This window comes from Prionailurus bengalensis, chromosome E1, assembly GCF_016509475.1.
Source record: "Prionailurus bengalensis isolate Pbe53 chromosome E1, Fcat_Pben_1.1_paternal_pri, whole genome shotgun sequence".
NCBI lineage: Eukaryota > Metazoa > Chordata > Mammalia > Carnivora > Felidae > Prionailurus > Prionailurus bengalensis.
The window spans coordinates 42,277,697-42,300,329 of record NC_057347.1 but is presented as its reverse complement, the minus strand read 5'-3'; the positions used below and the strand labels follow the sequence as shown (position 1 = coordinate 42,300,329).

The 22,633-nt window shown below is 35.7% G+C and overlaps 1 protein-coding gene across 6 annotated transcripts in view; it reads left to right on the top strand.

Moving 5' to 3' along the window:
* Positions 1–22,633, top strand: part of GPATCH8 (G-patch domain containing 8) — a 99,266-nt gene that overhangs the window by 18,363 nt on the left and 58,270 nt on the right. For 2 of the 6 annotated variants that reach the window (XM_043584721.1, XM_043584723.1), the window contains exons 2-5: positions 8,831–8,905; positions 9,914–9,948; positions 14,933–14,950; positions 17,282–17,354. Coding sequence is in view for 1 of the 6 variants with exons in the window: in XM_043584719.1 (XP_043440654.1) it covers positions 8,831–8,905; positions 17,282–17,354 (148 nt within the window). In the remaining 5 variants the exon portion in view is untranslated. Of the gene's footprint in view, positions 1–8,830; positions 8,906–9,913; positions 9,949–14,932; positions 14,951–17,281; positions 17,355–22,633 lie in introns of those variants that run through there. The other 4 variants (XM_043584720.1, XM_043584722.1, XM_043584719.1 and 1 more) reach the window with 3 other exon arrangements.

Here is a 22,633-nt window from a genome sequence, read left to right as displayed (position 1 = left end):
ATATGGGGCTGGAACTCACAAACCAGACATCATGATCTGAGCTGAAGTTCGATGCTTAACCTGACTGAGCCATCCAGGCATCCCAAGCATTAAGTTTTAAATTTATGGAATAGTTGTAAATATAGAGTTTTGGATTACTACTCACTGAGCTTTCCCTCCTACAATAGTTGTACAGTAACCATAATATAATTATCAAAACTAGAAAATTAACATTGGTACAGTAATATTAACTAAACCACAGTCCTTATTTGAATTTTACCACTTTTATCCACTAATGTTCTTTTTCTGTTGCAGGATCCCACCCAGGAATTTGAATTGATTGCATTTAGTTTTTCTTCATCTCCTCTAATCTGTAACATTTCCTCAGTCTTTTCCATGTCTTTTGTGATAGGAAGTAGGTTTTGACTAACAGTTCTCTTTATGGAATATTGTTTCAGAATTACGGAGTCAAGATTGTTTATTTTTAATCTTTTGAGTTTTGTATAGTATAATACATTGGCAGAAACATGGGACTAAGAAGATGCATATCACTAGGTTGCACACCTGAAACTAATGTAACATTGTGTTTCAACTATACTCAAATAAAAATAAAACAAAATTACATTTATGCCTACCATCTACTCCCCCACCCCCAAAGAATCAGAAGCCTTTAAGAATTAAGGACAATCTGTGTGTCGGTTTTCTTATTTGTGAGATAGGGATGTTAAAAAAAAAAAAAATCACCTACGGTTGCCTGGGTGGCTCAGTCCGTAGAGCTTACAACTGTCTTCTTTGTTTTGTTTTTTTATTTTTTATTTCTTTAGTAGGCTTCATGGCTAAGCGTCTGACTCTTGATTTTGGCTCAGGTCATGATTTCATGGTTCACGAGATGAAGCCTCTCCCCCACTTGTGCACATGCTCGCATGCTCTTTATCTGTCTCTCTGTCAAAATAAATAAACATTTTTTTTAATCCCCTAAATTCAACTGATTGCCAAATCTTGTGCTATCTAATAAGTTTGTTGCGATAAGGTTTCTGAAGATATTTTATAAAACTAAAAGAACCTACACATGTCTATGTATATGGGGTGGTATTAACCATTCTCAAAACTTTGTTTTAAATAAACCTTTTAGGACAGTTTTAGCTTAAAGAAAGATCACTAAGATAGTACAGAATTCCCATAGATATGCACCCAGTTTCCCCTGTTATTAACATCTTACATTAGTGTGGCACATTTGTCACCATACTAATGGACTCATTGATACCTTATTATTAACTCAAGTCCATAACCTATATACTTAGTACTCCCCTCATGTCCTTTTCTGTTCCAGGGTCCTATGTAGGATACCACATTACATTTAGTTGTCATGTCTCTTTAGACTCTTCTTGGCCGTGACAATTTCTAAAAACTTTTAAAGGGTAAAACTTTAATGTTGTAATTGCTATTAATTTGGGGTCTAATTTACTATTTCAGTTTATTGTAAGAACTTATATATGTTCTATAGCACAGAAGGACCCTATGTCTAATTTCTATTATATATTTGTTTTTTAAAAATTTGAGAGAGCGTGTGAACATGAGCTAGGGAGGAGCAAAGAGAGATACCTAAGCAGACTCCATGCTGTCAGCGCAGTCGTGCTTGATCCCACAAACTGTGGGACTGTGACCTGAGATGAAATCAAGAGTCGGATGCTCAATGGACCGAGCCACCCAGGCACCCCAACTCTTCTTTCTTTAAGGAAGGAGCTATTTAGTCTTTAAGGCAATTTCCTCCAAATGTCTATTATCTTTGATCTTTTCCAATAGTTCTCCCTTTGTTTTCTGTATATTTGCCCCCCTTTATATCCTAATATTATTTTTATTATTTTTTAAATTTACTTTTGAGATTGAGAGAGGGAGCACGTGTGTGTGGGGGGGGGGGGGGGATAGGGGAAGAGAGAGAGGGAGACACAGAATCTGAAGCAAGCTCCAGACTCTGAGCTGTCAGTGCAGAGCCAGACACGGGGCAAACTCGTGAACTGAGATCATGACCTGAACCAAAGTCAGACACTTAACCAACTGAGCCATCCAGGTGCCCCTATAAGCAGTTTTTATACTTTTCACATGTTGCTACTAATTGATTTGTTTATTGTGGCAAATCAAGCAGACACTCATAAATGTTAAGAAGTAATCTCTGTTCTGGATGCCTGGGTGGCCTAGTCGGTTAAGTGTCTGACTTCGGCTTGGGTCATGATCTCACGGTTTATGAATTCGAGCACAGAGCCTGTTTGGGATCTTCTGTCCCCTTCTTTCTTTGCCCTTTCCCCAATGGCATGCTTGCTCTCTCGCTTTCTCTCTCGCTCTCTCTCACGCTGTCTCTCGCTCTCGCTCTCTCTCTCTCTCTCACACACACACACACACACACACACACACACACAATAAATAAATAAATAAATAAATAAATAAATAAATAAATAAATAGAAAAAGTAATCTCAGTTCACTAGTTATGGTTGTGGAATATTTCTAGGCTGTTTAAAGTCAACTTCTATCACTAAAATAATACTTAAATTAAAACAATTAACTTTAGATGTTTGTTAGATGTTTCTTCAGATGTTTATCAGTTCCTATCACATTTTCAGAACACCACTCAGTTCTTGTCCACATAGTCTTACAGTTGTAATTAGTGAACTACCTTTTTGATTTCTTCCTCCTTCCATTTAAACGTAACCTGTTTCTGCATAGTTTTAAAACTTTTATTGTAACTCCCTAATTGTTGTGTTAATAAAATAGAATTAAATTAAACTCTTTCTCTATTGGACATTTGCTTCTAATTTTTTAAAAATATATTAGAGAAGTGCTACAGTGAATATTATCTGCATTTAAAATTCGCAGAAGCTATGGAAAATGTGGTATCTGGAACCCTGTCTCCCAGTGTTCTTCCTCCTGCCTCTTCCTCCTGGAAAAAAAAAATCACAAAGTAGCATACCAGAAAGAACATGGACTTTGAAGTTAATAATGACTTTGGGTTTAGAATTTGGGCTTCTTTACTTACTATTTAAGTGAGTAGATTTTGTACTTACACCCCTGAATTCTTCATCTGAAAATGGAAATAATGATACCTACCTTGTTGGATCATTCAGAGGATTGAGATCATGCCTGTGAAGCACACAGTTCCTGATACTTATTAATAGGTACTCAAAAGATAGCTGGTACAAATGTACTGTTTAGCAAGACCATGGGAGTAAACTGTTAAAAATGAGTTCCTGAGTTCTTCTAAACAGTATCTAATTTAGACGGTGAATTAGTTATACCATCAGAGTATTTGTATTTTTTAATGTACATATTTGTTGGTTTCATTGAAAAGATCATTTGGTTATCATTTTAAAATTTCTGAGTTCAAGATGGGAGCAAGGGAAGAGTGGGTGATGGGCATTGAGGAGGACACTTATTGGGATGAGCACAGGGTGTTGTATGGAAACCAATTTGTGAATAAATTATATTAAAAATTTTTGAGTTCACATAGTTTGGTGTCTTTCATGATTATTAATTTTTTCTATTTAAACTAATTAGTTTTTTAAAATTGAAATGTATTACAGTTGGGATTACATTGTGGATGATTAGTCGATGTCTTTTTTTTTTTTTTTTTTTTAAATAGTCAACCTCTCAGCAGCAGAAGAGCAACTCTGGTGTCAATAACTGAGAAAGAAGACTGGCAAAAAAAAAAAAAAAGGAGCTGAGCTTATAGCCTGTTATGTCTGATGTATAAGCTTTTTTTTTTTTTTTCTTTTTCAAGCTTATTTATTTATTTGGGGGGAGGGAGGGAGAGAGGGGCAGAGAGAGAGAGAATCCCAGGCTCTGTCAGTGCAGAGCCTGACTTGGGGCTCAGACCCACGAACTGTGAGATTATGACCTGAGCTGAGACCAAGAGTTAGATGCTTAACTGACTTGAGTCACCCAAGTGCCCCTGATGTATAAGCTTTTTTAAAAAAGTTTCAAATATTCAGTTGGAAATCATGATTTCACTTTATGTTTATGCTTAAACATTTAAAATTAAAGTTAATATTTTTGAATCAACACCACTTTAAAATGTGTTAAACATTTTAAAATAAATTCATCAGAAATTTATTGTGAATGGCATTGATTAAGCATTCAAAGATAAATACAAAATGGTTGTGATTTCTATTAAATACAAAATATTTATGATTTCTATTAGAGTATTTGAGTATTAGGGAATTTAAGTATAAAATTCAAAAGGAAAAAACACGCAGTTAAAAACAGAGCCTCCCAGGGGCACTTGGGTGGCTCAGTGGTCGAGTGTCTGACTTCAGCTCAGGTCATGATCTCATGGTTCCTGAGTTCGAGCCCCACACATGGGGCTCTCTGCTGACAGCTCAGAGCCTGGAGCCTGCTTCAGATTCCGTGTCTCCCTCTCTCTCTGCCCCCTCTTTATTTGTGCTCTTTCTCTCTCTCTCTCAAAAATAAACATTTAAAACAACAAAAGAGCCTCCTCATCTCTTGTCTCTTAAGCACCCGGTTTTCTCAGAGTTCACTGCTAGTGTCAGCTTCTTATGTATTCTAGAGCTGTCTATGCATATTTTTTAGTTTATTTTTATTTAATAAGTCGTACAGTAATATTGACTTCTATTTTGGTGTTTAGTTCTATAAATTTTAAAACATGTATAGATTCCTGTAACCATCACCATGTGTTTACACAATAGGATTTAAACTTTCTTCATGCTTAAAAAAGTATTTTTAAGGGGGGAGATGTAGAAATATTGGCTTTTTCCTTTTTTATTAAAAAAAAGTATGATTAAGATACAGGGTAATTCATTTTAGTGTACAGTTCTTCGAATTTTAACAAAATATAGCGTAGTCACCAGTGCTATCAGTATATAGCTCCTGGCAACCGCTGATCAGTTTTCTTTTCTCTGGTTTTGCCTATTCCAGAATGCCATATAAATGGAATTATACAATGACTTTTGAGTATGGCTTCTTTCACTTAGCGTAACGCGTTCGAAATGTTACTGCTTATATGAGTAGATTCTTTTTATTGGTGAAGAATGGTTCATTGAATGGGTGTATCATAGTATTTTAATCTATTTCTCAGTTGAGGGACATTTGATTGGTTTCCATACATTCCCAAGACAGGATTTTCTGTGAACACAGGTTTTCCTTCTATGTGGACAAATACCCGGGGACGGAATTGATGGATTGTTTGTTCAATGTGTGTTTAATTTTGTAAGAACCTGCCAAACTGTTTTCTGAAGTGTCTGTACCATTTTACACCCCACCAACAACCTATGAGAGTTTCCATGCAATTTCTGCAGCACTTGTTAGTTGTTTTGTTTTTTTTGTTGTTGTTGTTTTAAGCTGTTTTAATAGAGGGGCAACTGCATGGTGCAGTTGCTTAAGTGTCTTACTCTTGATCTCAGCTCAGGTCATGATCTCACAGTTTGTGAGTCTGAGCCCCATGTCGGGGTCTGCACTGATGGCGCGGAGCCTGCTTGGGATTGTCTCTCCTCTCTGTCCCTCCCCAGCTTGTGTTCTCTCTTTCTCTCAAATAAATAAACTTAAAAAAAAAAAGCTATTTTAATAGATGTGTAGTGGTATTATCTTGTGGTTTTAGTTTGTATTTCCCTAGTAATGATGTTGAGTGTTTACTTGCCATCTATGTGTCATCTTTGGTGAAGTCTGTTAAATCTTTGCCCACTTGAAAAATTGGGTTTTCTTATTACTGTGTTTAGAAAGTTTATTGTATATTTTAGAAATACAAATCCTTTATGAGATATGAGAGTTGTGAATACTTTCTCCCAGCCCAGGTTTGTTTGTTTGTTTGTTTGTTTGTTTGTTTTAATAAGTGTAGGCTGTGTGCCCAGTGTGGAGCCCACTTGGGGGGCTTGAACTCACAACCTTGAGGTCAAGACCTGAGCTGAGATCAAAAGTTGGACACTTAACTGACTGAGCCACCCAGGTGCCTTGCAGCCCAGTTCTTCAATTTTTTTCTTTTATAGATTGTGCTTTTGGCAGTGTAGCTTAAGAAAGCTTTGTCTAGCCCAAGGTTACAAAGATTTTCTTCTATGTATTTCCTTCTAGAAAAGCTTGTAATTTTAGGTTTTATATTTAGGTCTGCGATACATTTTTAAAAAAATTTTATTGTGTGCAGTATGGATTGAGGCTCTTTTCTTTTTTTTTTTTTTTTTTTTGCATATGGATACCGAATTCTGTGCCATTTATTGAAAATGCTAGTATTTCTCTATTGAATTGTCTTTGCATCTTTGTTGAATATCAGTTATTCATAAATATATGGGTCTTTTTCTGGACTCAAACTATATTATTAATCCTGTTTTGTATTGTGTGTGATAGATCCAGAATGATTTGACAACTTAGGCAGCTAGTTTTAGCAGTTTGTAAAGCATGGGGCACCTGGGTGGCTTAGTCACTTGAGCGTCTGACTCTTGATTTTGGCTCAGGTCTTGATTTCAGAGTTGTGAGTTTGAGCCCTGTGTCGGGTTCTGCAATGACAGCGTAGAGCCTGCTTGGGATCCTCTCTTTTTCTCTCTCTGCCCCTTCGTGCCCTCTCAAAAATAAGTAAATCAGGGCGCCTGGGTGGCGCAGTCAGTTAAGCGTCCAACTTCAGCCAGGTCACGATCTCGTGGTCCGTGAGTTCGAGCCCCGCGTCAGGCTCTGGGCTGATGGCTCAGAGCCTGGAGCCTGTTTCCGATTCTGTGTCTCCCTCTCTCTGCCCCTCCCCCGTTCATGCTTTGTCTCTCTCTGTCCCCCAAAAAATAAATAAACGTTGAAAAAAAAATAAGTAAATCAAGCAAACAAACAAACATGGTTGTCCTAAGTTTCATACTCTAAAGATTTACTTTCAAAATAGTATCCAGTTATTGTTGGTATTAACACCAATAGTGGTAGTGGTAGAAACAAGTAATTGTTTCTAAACTTTTAAATGTTGCTTTAGAAGTTAAAATAAGAGGCAAGTGTTAAAGAGATTGTTGGACAAAATATTGGAGATTAAGAGAGACTTTTAGAGATTGTACCTATTTTTCATTTTTAGTATTTGTTGATGATTGCTTTTCCTCATTTTTTAAAAAAGTTTTATTTATTTTTTGACAGAGATAGAGACAGTGCCAATGTGGGAGGGGCAGAGAGGTGGGGGAGAGAGAGAATCCCAAGGAGGTTCTGTGCTATTAGCGCAGGGCCCAGTGTGGGGCTTGAACCCACAAAACTGTGAGGTCATGACCTGAGCCAAAACCAAGTCAGATGCTTAACTGACTGAGCCACCCTGGCACCTCTGCTTTTCCTCATTCTTGGACTGCCTGCTCCTCCATTTTTAAGATTTGCTTTTTGTCTTTGGAAAACCTATTCCTGTCCTGTTACTCCTTTCTTCTTTTGGATATACTCTACTACACAATTTTATTTTTATCATTTTTATTGTCTTAAGATACATACAACGTACAAGTTACCATTTTAATTATTTTAAAGTATACAATTCAATGGCATTAAGTATATTAACAATGTTGTACAACCATTATCACCACCACTGTCTAATTCCAGAACTTTTTCATCACTACCGTACAATTTTAGCACCTAATTGTTCTCTAATGTTTAGCCACCGAGTTAAGTTTTAGGGTTGTAAGAGGTAAACAATATTTAGTTCTTGTTCTTAAGGACTTTACAGTCTGATGAAGGAAATAAGTAACCTAGTAGTTTTGATACAGTGTGGCAAATTATATGTTTAGGATCTCTATGGTTAAGATTTATTCAAGTAAAATTTTACCTTGAAAAAGTAAAATAACTTTTTGTTAACATTCAAGTTGTCCTACCACTCCACACATTGGATTAACATAGGCTAGACTGAAGTCTTTCCTCTTTTGATTTAGGTCAATTCAGGACTTACAAATCATCACACCCTCTATTTTGTAACATAAAGGGAACCAGAAAGTTGGTATTCTGTTTTAAAGCCAAATTATGAGCTATTATTTGCTAATAGGGTAGGGAGATCAGAGAAAACCATGATTAGAGAGAACTTCCTAGTTGTCTCCTCCTATCCTCAGTTGAACTATTTTGACTTACTCTAGTTGTAGTGACTGCTTGCTTATGGTCAAATATGGCATTATACAGACATGTTTATCTCTCTTGGCAGATCATTTGAGGAATAGCTGTATTTAGAATACTGTGTCAAGAGATTGTGTTTTTAGATTCTTTGAAACTTGGGAGTTAGCAACTTGATTTAAAGTCCAATGTTTTAGCAGTTTTAATTTAAAAGCAATGTTACCACCATTGAACAGTATTATAACAGATTTTTATTTGCATTCTTCTATTATTATGATTTATCTTCTTTAGTGCAAGATTGTTTATGAAAAGCTAAAAAACATGGCTTTTTTTTGTTTGTTTATATATTTATTTTGAGAGAGAGAGCATGCACAGGAGGGGCAGAGACAGAGAATCCCAAGCAGGCTCCACAGTGTCAGTACAGAGCCCGACGTGGGGCTCAACTCACGAACAGTGAGATCATGACCTGAGCCAAAACCAAGAGTGACACTCAACCCACTGAGCCACCCAGGCATTTTTAAGATTCTGGAGTCTCCATGATATCATCAGTCAGATAAGGAGTTGATAATCCCAAATGGTTGATAGTGTTTTAGTTAGCAATTTCAATGTTTATCAAAGGGAGAATTCCTATTACTAGGCCTAGACTTCTAATAAATTGGTTTTTTTATAGATTTTAAAAAAGTCTGAAATTGTGGCACAGTTTTGATTGTCTACTGAAAAAGAATGAGAAGTTAAAAATAACCCCTAGCTGGATTAGATGATTTATATTTTGGCATTTATTACTTTTGAAAAATAACTGTAGTCTTGTTTTTTCAGGGTAATCACTTTGATCAGTATGAAGAAGGACATTTGGAAATTGAACAAGCATCACTTGACAAGCCTATAGAATCGGTAAGCCTATAGATCAGTGCTTAATTTTGGGTCATAGTTAGTTAGGTAGTGTTCGTGTGACACTTGATGTGAATGAATTTAAACTTATTAATAAGTTATAGTACAGTTTAGAGCTGTTTTCTTGCATGCCCTACAGTAATCAAATAGAATTTGGGATGTTATCTAATATTTAATATTTTGGGAAATCAGTCTGAAAGATCTAGAAACCACTTATAATTTGATGGAAAATATCATTTTGGCCCATACTGATATTCTGTTAAAGATAGCAAGTTAAAGTTTAGTGTTTTTGTAAATTGAATAAAGGAGTAAAATGTATTTTGATCCTTTAAAAGCTACACCTTTCCTTGGCAGCACAATTACGTGTGAAATGTTCCATTAGGAATAGTTAAGGACTAATATATTTACCAGACACTTATGAAACATAAATTTGGTAGCTTAAGAGATGTCTGGTTTTTGTGAAAAGCTGATTCTTTCTATCCCTTTACATGACTTAGTTTTGGATATTGATATAAAGCAATAGAACAAGGAGATTTATTTTCCTGGCTCTTAATTTTTTAAAAAAACCTTAATTTTTGAACATCATTTTCATTTTGAAAAGCTCTTTATTTTTAAATTACACAGTGCATTGTTAAAATGTCTAAACTTGTCAGTATTGTCAGTATTTAATATTTGTGCTTAAGGTATACATATTTAATTAGGGTCTCAGTGAGTTATTGGTAAACTTGAGTGAAAATGATCGAAGAGGAAGTCTTAATCTTAATAGCAGTGAAGATATCTCCCTTCTTCTTTAAGAAACACTAGCTTCTTCTCCTCCCTCAGGAAAATAAGACAGTTTAGAGAGCACAGACATTTTAACTTTAGCTTTTATTTTCAAAACTATAACATAGTAAAGGATCAACATATATTTATGTTCCTAATTAGGTTGGTGTTGTGTGTGTGTTTGTGTGTGTGTTTAGATGTTTACAGAAATTTACACAACTTGGGGTGTTCGACATTTTTCTTCCACAGCAGTTGGCCCATATTAGCTAAGCAGCCATGATCTGGTTTGTATTGCACGGTCTGCCTTTTTTTAATTTCTTCTCTAGGGTTTCTTTCTCCCCCACCTCCCCTTCTTATTTCTGTTCTTCTGGTCCAGTGAACACTGCATATAGTACCTTCTGTCTTAATGTGCTGGCATGATGCTAGACTTAGGCATGGCAGTAATTGATGACGCATGTGATAATGCTGCAGAGGGAGAATTCACATCTGATCTTGAGCTGAAAGCCCAATCTTGTATTTTGACTTGAGGATAAAATGCCAAGCCCACATTGCTAAGTTAAAAATCACTGAAGTTTGTGCCTTGTTCTATGTCATCTTGGGAATTACCACAAGGCAGAATTTTATAATGAAGTCTGTAGGCTGGCTAAGCTAGCATTTTGTACTTGAAAAATTTAATTTTTTCATTTTATTTAAATGTCTCTTTGGGTCATAGTTTAAGAACAGATAGTTGTCAGAAGCAAGACCCAAGTACCATATCTACAAGGTACATGATTAATATTCTTAAATAAGCTATAAATCTGTGGGTACTCTGATTCAACAGTAGTAGGGAATTTAATTAGACTAAATTTGCAGCTTAGTATTCATTATTACTATACTCAAAAGATTTTTTAAAAGCTCTAAAGTAAATAATATTTAACACTTTTAAAGCATTTTAGGGCTGTATTTTAAGGTTTTTGGAAAATTCATTCCTTCGGCATGTGAGACTAATGCTATTTTTCCTCTCACACTGTCCAGGATTTTTTCTACCATATGTCATAGAAAGAATGCTATTAGAAGACCGTCTGAGTGATCATTTTTGAGGAATCTCAAAGAGTAGGAGTGGAATTGATAATATGCCTTATTTATTGAATCGTATTATCTTCTCCACTTAAAATAGTGAATGACATAGTGCTCAGACTGGATATTTAATTTTTTTAATAAATAAGTGTATGTTCAGAGATGTATATTAATAAATTATCTCTCTAATGAAAATTTACTCCTGAAACATAAATAAATATTATTTGCGTTGTGATAGTTTCGGTAATAGGAGGAGGAGCTTCATAGCCTACATTGCTTTAGGTAGAAGTGGGACACACAAGACAGGAAGGATTTTATTTCTCTTATGAATCACTTGGGAACAAATTGAAAGTTTTTAAAGGTTTTAAGGAAACTTTTACTAAAACAATTGGCGTGAAAGTTGGTAGTGCAGTATCAATCTCCCCCTCCCCTCCAAAGGGAAGAACCCTATCATCTAAGGAATTCCCACCAAATAAATATATATTATATCACTGGCTGGCTATATTGAGCTCTCTTGTTCTTAGGGGGAAATGGCATTGCTTTTCACACATAGAAAGAGTCTCTGCTGAATTAAAATCTTTCTCTGCAGCAATATCTATTGAGAGGTGCTGACTGTTTTGCTACAGCATGCAACTCAAAAGTGGCTGGAAATATGCAGCTTTGGGAGTCTACAGATCACTGCAGGAGCTAAAGGTCTAGTCATTTTTTTTTTTTAAACAAAGGTAATCTGCAGCAGCTGGTAACCGTGGAAATCTCTGCACAGGTTTGTGCCAAGAAATATGCCTGTGTGAAGGGTTATTGTGAGTATAGGATTAAGGTCTTTTCCTTTGGTAATAGGGTAAATTTGTTGTAAACTGGCAAGATGGGGAATGAAATACAAAGACTCAAGTACAAAGATTCAATAATGCATTATGCTTTAGTAAACTTCTGAAGCCTAGACTTGTTGGTGAGATAGATGATCCACATTTCAGTTTCAGTCAGGAAGTGTTGAAAACACCTCAAAATCCAGCATTTGTAAAGTATTTCATAATCTTTGTTGCAAAGTTTTATTTCCCCTGCTTTATTTCAGTCAACCAAATATCTTTCAATGAAATTTTTGGTCAAAAATAAAACTGTTCTAAGAAAATTATGAAAGAATTGCCAGACAACTTGATTATCTGAATTACAGAGAAGATGGAAAGTATTAATGTTTTCCCTTACTACAAAAAGAAAAACAACTTTATAGAACGTGAATTTTAAGTTACTGTTTCATGATTTTTTTAGGTCACAGCCATTATATCCTCTACATTTTTTAACGACAAAGTATTTAGAAAGCAAACCTTAAGTCTAAAGCCAAAGCTCACTTTAGAATTCCACCATAGTTCGAAGAACTGTTTGGTGTGATTTATGATATATGGTTTTTTATGACCTTTGTCATACAATACGAGAGGTGAGATGGGGGCATGATTACAGCTATACAGAAGGCAAAACACCTACATCATAGTAAAATATGTTGTCACTGTTGCAGTTGGAAGTAAAACTACCCATCAGCCATTAGTTGGTCTTTGTTCTACCTGAATAAAATCCTGTCTTTATAGTTGTTAGGTTGACTGAGAGGTTTTTAAAAATGAATGTAAGTTTTCAAACTCCAGTTGCTGATGTTTACTTTGCTTCTCTTGGGATTTAGAAGTATATGTATAATTGAGTTCATGTTGCATATCTGTTTAGATCTGTGGACTCCACTAGTTCCAAACTGTAACTATAAGACTGCTGATTTGACATTTAGCAGTGACCATATGTGGACTGCACTATAAATAATGTGCTTCTTGGAGCTGAATGGTGTAGCATTACTATATGGCTTTTCTCTCTAGTCTTCATTGTGTCATCTGTAGTGAGCTATAGATTTTTTGTTTCGGGAATTTTTACAACTTGTTGTTTGCATGGGTTCACCTAGTAGCATTTGGTTTTTGCTTATAGAGTCTTTAATACACAATCAGCAAAGCTTACAATCCACTCAAGAGACCTACCATTTTTGTCACTGTTGAAAATGGGCAAATGGTGTAAATTGAATGTGGCTGTCAACTAAAACAAAATTCATTGTGGAGTTAATATTCATCCAGTCACTGACATAATTGTAATACAGTTTTCTCTGGAGACAGAATATTCTATTTCCTGCTATAAAAACTGGAATCAGCCTCATACAATAAATTTTAATCTATGTTTTGGCAGGCTCCCATTGTACAGATTGGTGGTGCTATTGCCAAAATGATCATTGTTACTATGACAGAATACAGCTTTATAGAGCAGAGAAAACTTCTTGGGAAAATTTCTAGTTGATAGTTAATAAGTAAAAATGTTGAGGAATGGCTGAAACAATAAGGAGGCTTTTTTTGTTGTTTTTGTTTTTTCTGGTATTGTGTTTTAGCATGTTGATAGTTTATAATACTTACATTTCTTGCTTTCAAAGATTTTCCCATTTAAAAATTATATTTTCCTTTCTTACACATGTAAAAGAAGGGAACAGAGGGTAAAAATGTAGCATTTTAATTATATATTTAAGTTTAGAAATAGGAAAAAAAAAAGGCCAATTGAGGTAATCTAGGTGTAAAAAAGTTCGAGTTTTCAGCTCAGCTTTGTGGTTTGACCAGAATTAAAGAACTTCATGCCTAACCAAAGAAAATGCCACGCTGCCACCATTTTGGTCTTAAGAACATAGAGTAACAAATAGCTTGTGGGAACTCTGTGAATCAAGTGGAAAACTAGTTTGTTTGCCTGTTTCCCTTGGGCAAAGTTTAGTTGCTTTATCAATTAATTTAAAATTAGTATTTGTCTTGGGGCACCTGGCTTGTTCATGCTCTGTTGGTAGAGCGTGAGAATCTTGATCTTGGGGTCGTGAGTTCAAGCCCCACATTGGGAGTAGAGTTTACTTAAATAGGTAGGTAGGTAGGTAGGTAGGTAGGTAGGTAGGTAGGTAGGTAAGGTGGGTAGAATTTCCCTGCAGTTCTTCCATGTGCATTTAATTTATAAACAGCCTGTCATTGTCATGCCCATTTATTAGTTATAAACCAGACAGTGTTAAAAAGTTTTTTCAATTATTTACTTTTGGTTCTACGAAATTAAAATATAAAGTTTGAGGTTGAATTATATTTTAAAATAAAAAACAAAGGTTTTTTAGTTACGACTATAGTGACTGAAATAGTAAATTGTTAAATAGTAAATTTACTTCAGAGGTAAATTTAGTTCTTGTTACCCTCATAATGTCTAGATTACCTGTTTGGGCTTTAAATTACTCCAATTTACTATTATAAATAACATCCATGGGAATAATTTGCAAAATCACAACTCCAAACAGAATAGATTATTATTTTCATAGGCTTATGAGTGACTCTCTTGTTCTTTCACAGTGACTGTTCAGTGAACATTTTGATCATTTCAGGGATAGGCAAGGCTACTTTGTTGTGCTTTGTTGTGAGGTATTTTGGTGTGCCTTCCCTTGTGTTACCCATCATCCCTAAGCCTATTGAATTTTTGACAAGTGTTTATAAAACTTTTTTTCTTTTTTTGGTAGGAAAAGGGACCATACTGAATACTAGCCCTTTCTGCAGAGTCACAGAGCTGCCTTTTTTCCTACAAAAGCAGGTAGTCTGGAATGATAGGAAAGGTCCAGATTTTCTGTTATTAGTCATTCACTTAATCTCTGAGGTTGGTGAGGGGAAGAGGTTCTGGGAGGTATGTCTGTTGTTTCTGTTGCCTTTGTTATAATCATAAGGACATAAAGTGGCATATTAATTTTAATACAGACCCTGACATTTCATTCCTTATCCATACTTAGGAAAGTAGAGTTAATTAAAGGACAGCTTTCATCTAAAGTTTGAAAAATGCCACTACCATTTTGTATCAGCTTGCTTTTTTTTTTTTTTTTTTTTGAGAAGGTGACAGCTATCTTGAGTGGTTTTGTAAAAGTGGTGCTAATGTGTATAATCCTAAAGTTTTCTTTTTTCTTCCTCTCCCTTTAACATTTGCTTTTCCTTTCACTGTTGTCAGTCACAACACGCTGCTCTCGAATCTCTCAGCTGGTCTTGACTCGTGAATTTACTTATGCTTTCACTCTTCTTTAATAAATACATTAATTGCAAGCAGTGAATTGAAAACAAGACAAAAAAAAAAAAAAAACGACCATTAGTGATTGGACAGTTTCTTACTTTGTGTTACATTTAACTGTTCTTTTGACAGCCCAGTTTTTAAAGCCAGGTTCGTATGGAAATGCTTTCACTCCACTTGCACTGCTTTTGGAAATAGCATACTGCTTCATCTGTCTGTTTATTTTAGTGCATTCATAATATAACACAGTCAGCATAATGTCTCATCTCCACTTAGCCAAAGATTGAATTTTCTTAAATAAAAAAAGGGAGCAACAATTTTTGTCAGCATGGTTTAATATCCTAAATCTTTGTGCCAAGTAGAGTTATAACATTAGCCTATTAAAAGATTAAATGATAATTTAGTCAACTATATAACCTTAGAGTCATTCTGCTATCCGTGTCCTATAGTTCTTCAGATGTAAGAGTTATGATATAAAGTAAGGATTTTATGTACAGGTAAGTTTATATTCATAATAGTATAATAAAGTCCTCTTTTTCATTTTCTGCTAACATTGCTTATAGTAAGACTTTATCATTTGTTTTTAAGTTTTTGTGATGTCTAGTAATATGGAAGTTACCGCCTCAGATTATACATAACCATGGCATTTTCTAATTCAGTTCCTGGGAAAAAGTAATTTCTAGTGACCTTTTGTTTCATTTATTTATTTTAGAGAGAGAGAGAGAGAGAGCGCACAAGTGGGGGAGAGGGGCAGAGGGAAGAGAGGGAGAGAAAACCCCAAGCATGGAGCCCAATTCAGGGCTCTATCCCACGACCCTGGGATCATGATGACCTGAGCCCAAATCAAGAGTCACTCAACGGACTTTGCCACCTGGGCGCCCCTATATATGTTTAAAACAGTAGTATCTTTTGTTTTAGGAACAGATTATTTTCCTCCTCCTCCTCCTCCTCTCCTTCTTCTTCCTCTTCTTTTTTAGAAACAAATTTTCCATTATTGTTTGCCTCATTTTTGTTTTTAAAAAGGTATCCTGATCTTTATTCTGCCCTGATCAGTGAATAATCAGTTGCTCAGCTGAGTTTTCCAGTTTGCCTGCTGTCATAAACTTGTGGAAGGAAATTGTCCCCCCACCACCTCAAAACAGAACGTTGGAAGGCTTAACCTTCCTCTTATAACTTATTGTCAGAAAAGATAACAGTAAAATTAATTGTTTTCTTCTGTAATTCTAAAGAACATTTTATCATTGAATATGGAACTAGAAGATAAAAAGCAGTTTAATAGGAGATGTTTGGTTATAAAAAAGATTTATGGCTTTAGCTTTATAGATTGATTTCAGGAAATAATGAGATTATTTTCAAATAGTGATAACTAGGTTACTACTGTAAATTACATTTTAATGCATATAGAACACTTTGTGTTTATAATTTTAAAATGTTTCTCTTTGGAGGAATATAGCAGCATTTTATCTGAGGTAGTTAATGGTTATTTTAGTTTTGTCTTCATATTTCACAACGTTTGTAAAAAGCAAATGGGACAAAGATATGCAGAGACTTCTAAGACCTTGAACCCTTAAAAGCTGACATTAATTGTTGTTTCTGGTGTCTTTATGTACAGTTTTCATTGAAATGCCTTTTCTGGTGTGCTCCTAGGAAGATGAGACATTATGTATATTGGTTTTTCCCCCTACATGCACTAATGGTTCTTTACTGTTAACTTATTGCTAGGCCTGTTTCATTCTAACATTTTAGCATTTTTGTTAGATTACATGTTGAAATGCATCACTCAGTCTGTGCTTGAGCTCATTTTATTTTTCTGTTTAATCAATTTAATTTCTTGTTTTACTAACCTCACTGTTTTTTCAGTTTAATATTGGCTGCATGCTAGTTAAATATTTATATTTTATATATATATATATATACATATATATTAAAAAAACCAATCAAGTCTAGCCTGGATTTTGCTCTGATTGTGTTTTCATTTCTAGTGGTGGGGCAGTCTTACACTTACAACTTACTTTGTATCATGAAAGCCTGACACATAAGCAAAATAACTAAACACAATGTAGATTTTCTTTAAAACAAAAAAACAAAAAAACTTCAAGTGGTGCTGTCTAGGTGGTGGATATGATTGTATAAGTACCTTGATTTTATGCTTTTTAATGTTAGTTTTAAATTTCATAAATGTATTCTTCCCCCTTTTCCCCCTTCCCCTTTTTCTCCTTTTTAAAGTGTTATGTACAAAAGTTGCCCAGCACACCATCAGAAAGGACCCTCACCCCTATGTTCTTCCCATATAAAATACTGGCCAGCATTTCTTTTTACATTAATGCCCCTTTTATTGGGCACATTTACCCTATTATTAGCACTTTTTTGCATGCATATATGTAGAATTATCTCTTGCTCATCACCTGTTTAAATGTCACTAGGAAGGGAAGAATATATTATTGGAATATTTTTGGTTTGTCTCTCTGTTCTGTCTGTCAGGATAATATTGGACATCGCTTACTCCAGAAACATGGGTGGAAGCTGGGCCAGGGATTGGGAAAATCTCTTCAGGGTAAGTTTTTTAAATGTACAAAAAGAAAGAAAGAAAGAAAACAATGTTTCTGATTTGATCTTATACCTGAATATATTTATTATCTTTTTAAGAAAAAAGTGTTTGGGCTTTCCCCCCTGCCTTTTCTCCCCTAGAATAGTCTATATTTTTCCTGTAACTGTATTTTAAGTCACTATTAAGATCATAAGTTGCAAGAGTAAGCTGCTGTGTCATGAATACTTTCAGGTCAAACATATTGTGTGTGTATGGCTCAATTGGTTTTAATTTTTTTGATGGGGGTGTGTCATTTAGCAATATTGTATTATGGCTTCAGTGTTATAAAGGGAACCATTCAGTGGCAGAATTTAATTTTTGCCCTTCTGAATTCTCCCTGAAGCTGGTGATTGCCCTGGCTCTTTTTCTCTATGGTCAGAACCCATGTAGTAGTAGAGAGAAGAATTAACCCATATGAAATGTAAGATGAAAGCAGAGGATTGTTTCCTAGGGCTCTCTGAGCAGAGAGGTCATTTCTCAGGTTCATATTAGGCTCTGGAAAAATATATGGCTTGAAGTTTCCATTGCATTCATTTTTCTTTTAACTATAGTAATCATTTGGGTAAAAACAAAATACTAATATTTCTGCTTTTGAGGCTCTAGAAAATATATGGTTTTGTTTCCATTGTGTTCATTTTTCTTTAATCATTCCAGTAAACACAAAAATACTAATATTTCTGCTTTTGAGTTCTTGCTAGTTGGAAACCCAGCTTCATTTACCTTTTAGGTCCCTCATGTTCAAGAGCTACTTACTATTCTCGGTAGTGTTCTGTGAACACTGCCTCAGAAATGATGGAAATCATTGCACTTCTACTTCTGGTCACGGAGGGTCTCATATAAGGGGATCTTTGGGGGAGAGGTGTGCTTCTGTTGACTAATTCTTTGATTTTTGGAAATAGATTTCCACAATGGGAATGGGAATCTAGCCAATTCCAGTGTGTGTGTTAAAGGGGATAGGTCAGGGCGTTAAGCAGAATGTTCTAGTCTTTAAAAACGTTTGCTTTTTAAATGATAATTCTACAAGTTCTATTTAGTGGTGACACAAAGGAGATGCTTAATAAATATATTTCAAATTAGTATTTATTAATAAGCACTAACCTATTTTGGGGGGTAGGAAAAAGATTTGATTATCTTTAAACTTGTTTTCTGGTGGCACAGGAACTCATTGCAGTTGATACAAAGAGCTGTCTGTAATTAAGAGCCACTTATTTGTATGGTGTAGCCCATGGATTTGTAAGAGTCCAGAAGAAGGGTACGGGTAATCAGGACTGAAAGGATAAAATTTGCCCCAGTAGGTTATGTAGTTGTGAGTGTGGGGTTGAATTGAATGCAGGTGATTGCTCAGAGGATGGTCTCAAGACTGCATTTGATCTTTCTCTATTATATTTACCCTCCTATTCAGAGATTCCCAGGAGCATTGTTGATTCTTTTTTTTTTGTTCAGGCACAGAAGGGAGTAGAATTTGGGGGCATTCCATAGGAGCTAGCAAATCTGTTTGAATCCCAGAATTTTTCATTTGTAAGCATCAAAGTTTTAAAGTACACCTAGCAAAGGAAGAGTGAGAAAGAGTGGCTTTAAGAAAGGAGAAGTAATTGGATACTCACTTGTTTTAGGGTGATGGAAAAATTTAATTTTATTTTAAGAATATTTAGTATATGTGCTGCCGAAGCGAGCAGTTAAGAATATTTAGAATTTTGGTTATCTTTGAGCTCTTTGAAAAGAGGAATTAGGTTTTATCCATATTTTAACTCCATCTCCATGGTTGCAGACATATAATAAGCATTCAATAACTCATAAGTCCTTTATTCATCTAAAATATAAAGGGAATTTGAAGCCCATCCCTTTTTTTCTTTTCAATGGTGATAGAAAACACATAACATCAAATTACCATCTTAACCATTTTTAAGTGAACAGTTTAGTAGTGTTAACTAAATCCACATTGTTGTGTAAGGCCCATCTGTTTTGAATGGCTGGTACAGTATCTTTACTCTTGAAAAGAATGGAACCTTATTCTGTTGCCAACGTTAAAGGCCAAGTTTAATTGTCTTGTCAATGGCTCTTTATTTTTTTAGTGTTAGATTCATCAGTGTGCATGTTTCTCTTGCATAGTTCTTTCTGTAATACCCACATGATCTGACCTAGAATGTAGCTACATTTATGGCATGTTGAGGTCATTCATGACAGATTGTTTTCATTGTACCAAACCTTTGCTATAGATAACCACTGAAGAAAGTCCTCATGATCTGATGAAAATGAAAATGCCTTTTTAGTATTTTATAGACTAGTCACTGCATGTAATTTCTGGGCTCATAGCTTTGTAAATCCTTTCAGTTCTCCTTTTTATTTGCTTTTAGGGCTCTAACATCTTTAACATGCAACCATCCACTAAAATTTAAGCCTCATCTCTTTAGATTTTTTTAATGTTTATAAATGATTTCAACCCATCCAAGGTTTTTACAAAGAATGTCAGTCCTCGGAGGCTACAGTGCAACTATCTTGTTACTATATAGATTGGGGAATAGGGTATGCTGACTGTAGAATGAGATTATCTGTGGCAGGATAGAAAATTGTACTTTGTAAATTGGGTTTATTTTTGTACTTGAATTTTATTTATTATTACCATTTATTCTCCCTTAGTATTAAAATATTTCAAAAGTTAGAAAAGAACTTTAAAAAGGACTTTTATTGTGTATGGCAGATAAATGATTGCTAGTGGTTTAGAAAAAAAAAAAAAAAAGACTTAGGGTTGCCTGGGTGGCTCAGTCAGTTGAGCGTCCGACTTCGGGTCAGGTCATGGTCTCGTGGTTTGTGGATTCGAGCGCCACGTGAGGCTCTGCGTGGACGGCTCAGAGCATGGAGCCTCCTTTGGATTCTGTGTCTACCTCTCTTTTTCTCTCTGCCCCTCTCTCTCCCAAAAATAAATTTAAGAAAACATTAAAAAAATTGTTAAAAACAAAAAAAAGACTTGTAGTGGAAAAGATATGTTGATAAGGTGTCTGAAGGGAACAATACAAAGACCTGTTGATGAGAGATATTATGGAGCATTGCTTATTATAGAGGCAGAGGATGTATTTAAATTGGAATAAAGCAACAGTGAATGATAGTTGTATTTTGTGGAAGTTGGATTAGATTTGGTTCTTGAAATTGTTTTATAACCTTCTAGCAGCTTTTCTTTTTTTTTTTTTTAGGTTTTATTTTATTTTGAGAGAGAGAGTAAGCACAAGTGGGGGAGGGGCAGAGAAAGAGGAAGAGAGAATCCCAAGCAGGCTCTGCTCTGTCAGTGTGGACCCTGACGCGGGCTTGATCCCGTGAACTGTGAGATCACGATCCCAGCCGAGATCAAGAGTTGGGTGTTTAACCAACTGAGCCACCCAGGTTCCCTGTGGCAGCTTTGAAATGAAATGTAGTTCAAAATCTTTATTTTGCCGTGAAATGTTTAGTCAGTAGGTGTAGCCTAGAAGTGGAGTACCTAAACTTTGTTACATTGTCTAGGTGCTTTTTGATGGTTTGGCTGCTTTTTTTTTTTTTTTTTTTTAAATCATAAACAAAAGTTCAGCCTGTTGGAAAAATGGATGGGGTCTGATACTCTTTCATATCTCACCCTGTCTAGAAGATTCAATCAATAACAGACATCCAACAAATATTTACTGAGCTATTCAGGCTGTAAATAAGCATAGCAAACCATGGACAAAGTAGGTAAGACATTGTCCTGTTCCCCAAGACTTGCAGGCTCCACACTGTCAGCATGGAGCCCAAGGTGGGGCTTGAACTCCCTAACCGTGAGATCATGACCTGAGCCAAAGTCAAAAGTTGGGCGCTTAACTGACTGAGCTATCCAGGTATCCCAAGTCTTGCTTTTTTAAACTGCTGTAGACCTTTGAAGATTTCTTGAAGCCAGGGTCTACGTTTTATACTTTTATGTATTCTTTCCATACTTAGAATTAAGTATGTGATCAATCTGAATATGTAATTGACAAATCACTCCAAGTTCCTTGAAGGTAGGGATTTTTGTCTAGTTTTTTGTAAAAGTACTTGGTGTAGGATGTGCAGGAGGTGTGAGCAGCATTTAGAAATATAAGATACAGGGGCGCCTGGGAGGCTCAGTCGGTTAAGCGTCCGACTTCAGCTCAGGTCACGATCTCGCGGTCCGTGGGTTCGGGCCCCGCGTCGGGCTCTGGGCTGATGGCTCAGAGCCTGGAGCCTGCTTTTGATTCTGTGTCTCCTTCTCTCTCTGCCCCTCCCCTGTTCATGCTCTGTCTCTTTCTCTCAAAAAATAAATAAACGTTAAAAAAAAATTAAAAAAAAATATAAGATACAGATAAGAGTTTGGCTCTGCCACTAACTTTAAGTAAAGGGACAAGTTACCATCACTGAATTTTTTTTGGTCCAATAAATGGGAATTAAAATCTCTGCTCATTTTCTCACAGTTAATGGGGATGAAGTAAATTAAGTGAAGTCACTTTATAAAAACTATAAAATGCTGTATAAATGCTTATTGCTATTAATATCTCTTGTGTATATTTAGATATTTTAACTAAATTGGAGCTAATCCATCTTTAGGTCTTTGTCCTTTTTTTTAAAGTTTATTATTATTTTTACTTTTTAACGTTTATTCATTTTTGAGAGACAGAGAGTCAGTGGGGGAGAGGCAGAGAGAGAGAGGCAGACACAGAATCTGAAGCAGGCTCTGGGCTCTGAGCTGTCAGCACAGAGCCTGGCGTGGGGCTCGAACTCACAGACCAGAGCTGAAGTTGGACACTTAACCAACTGAGCCTCCCAGGCGCGCGCCCCTGTTAATTTTTGGTAACCACACGCGAAGTAACCGCTTGAGCTAAAGCCGACCCTAATTTTTGTAAAGATGATTTTTTTAAGTTTATTTATTTTGGGGGGAGAGAGCACAGTGGGGGAGGGGCAAAGAGAGAAGGAGACAGAGAGAATCTCAAGCAGACTCTGAACTGCCAGCACAGAGCCCGCTGCAGAGCTTGAACCCATGAACTGTGAGATCATGACCTGAGCCGAGTCAGACACTTAACCCGTCCAGCAGACTTTATTTTTAAGTAATCTGTCTACCCAACGTGGGGCTCAAACTCACAACCCTGAGATCAAGAGTCACAAGCTCCATCGACTGAGTCAACCAGGCACCCACCTTTAGGTCTTAATAAACCTAAATTTATGGTCATAAAAACCATAAATTCAGAAGCCCTGTCTTGTTGCTATTTCCCAGAATTTACAATATGGTTCTTATA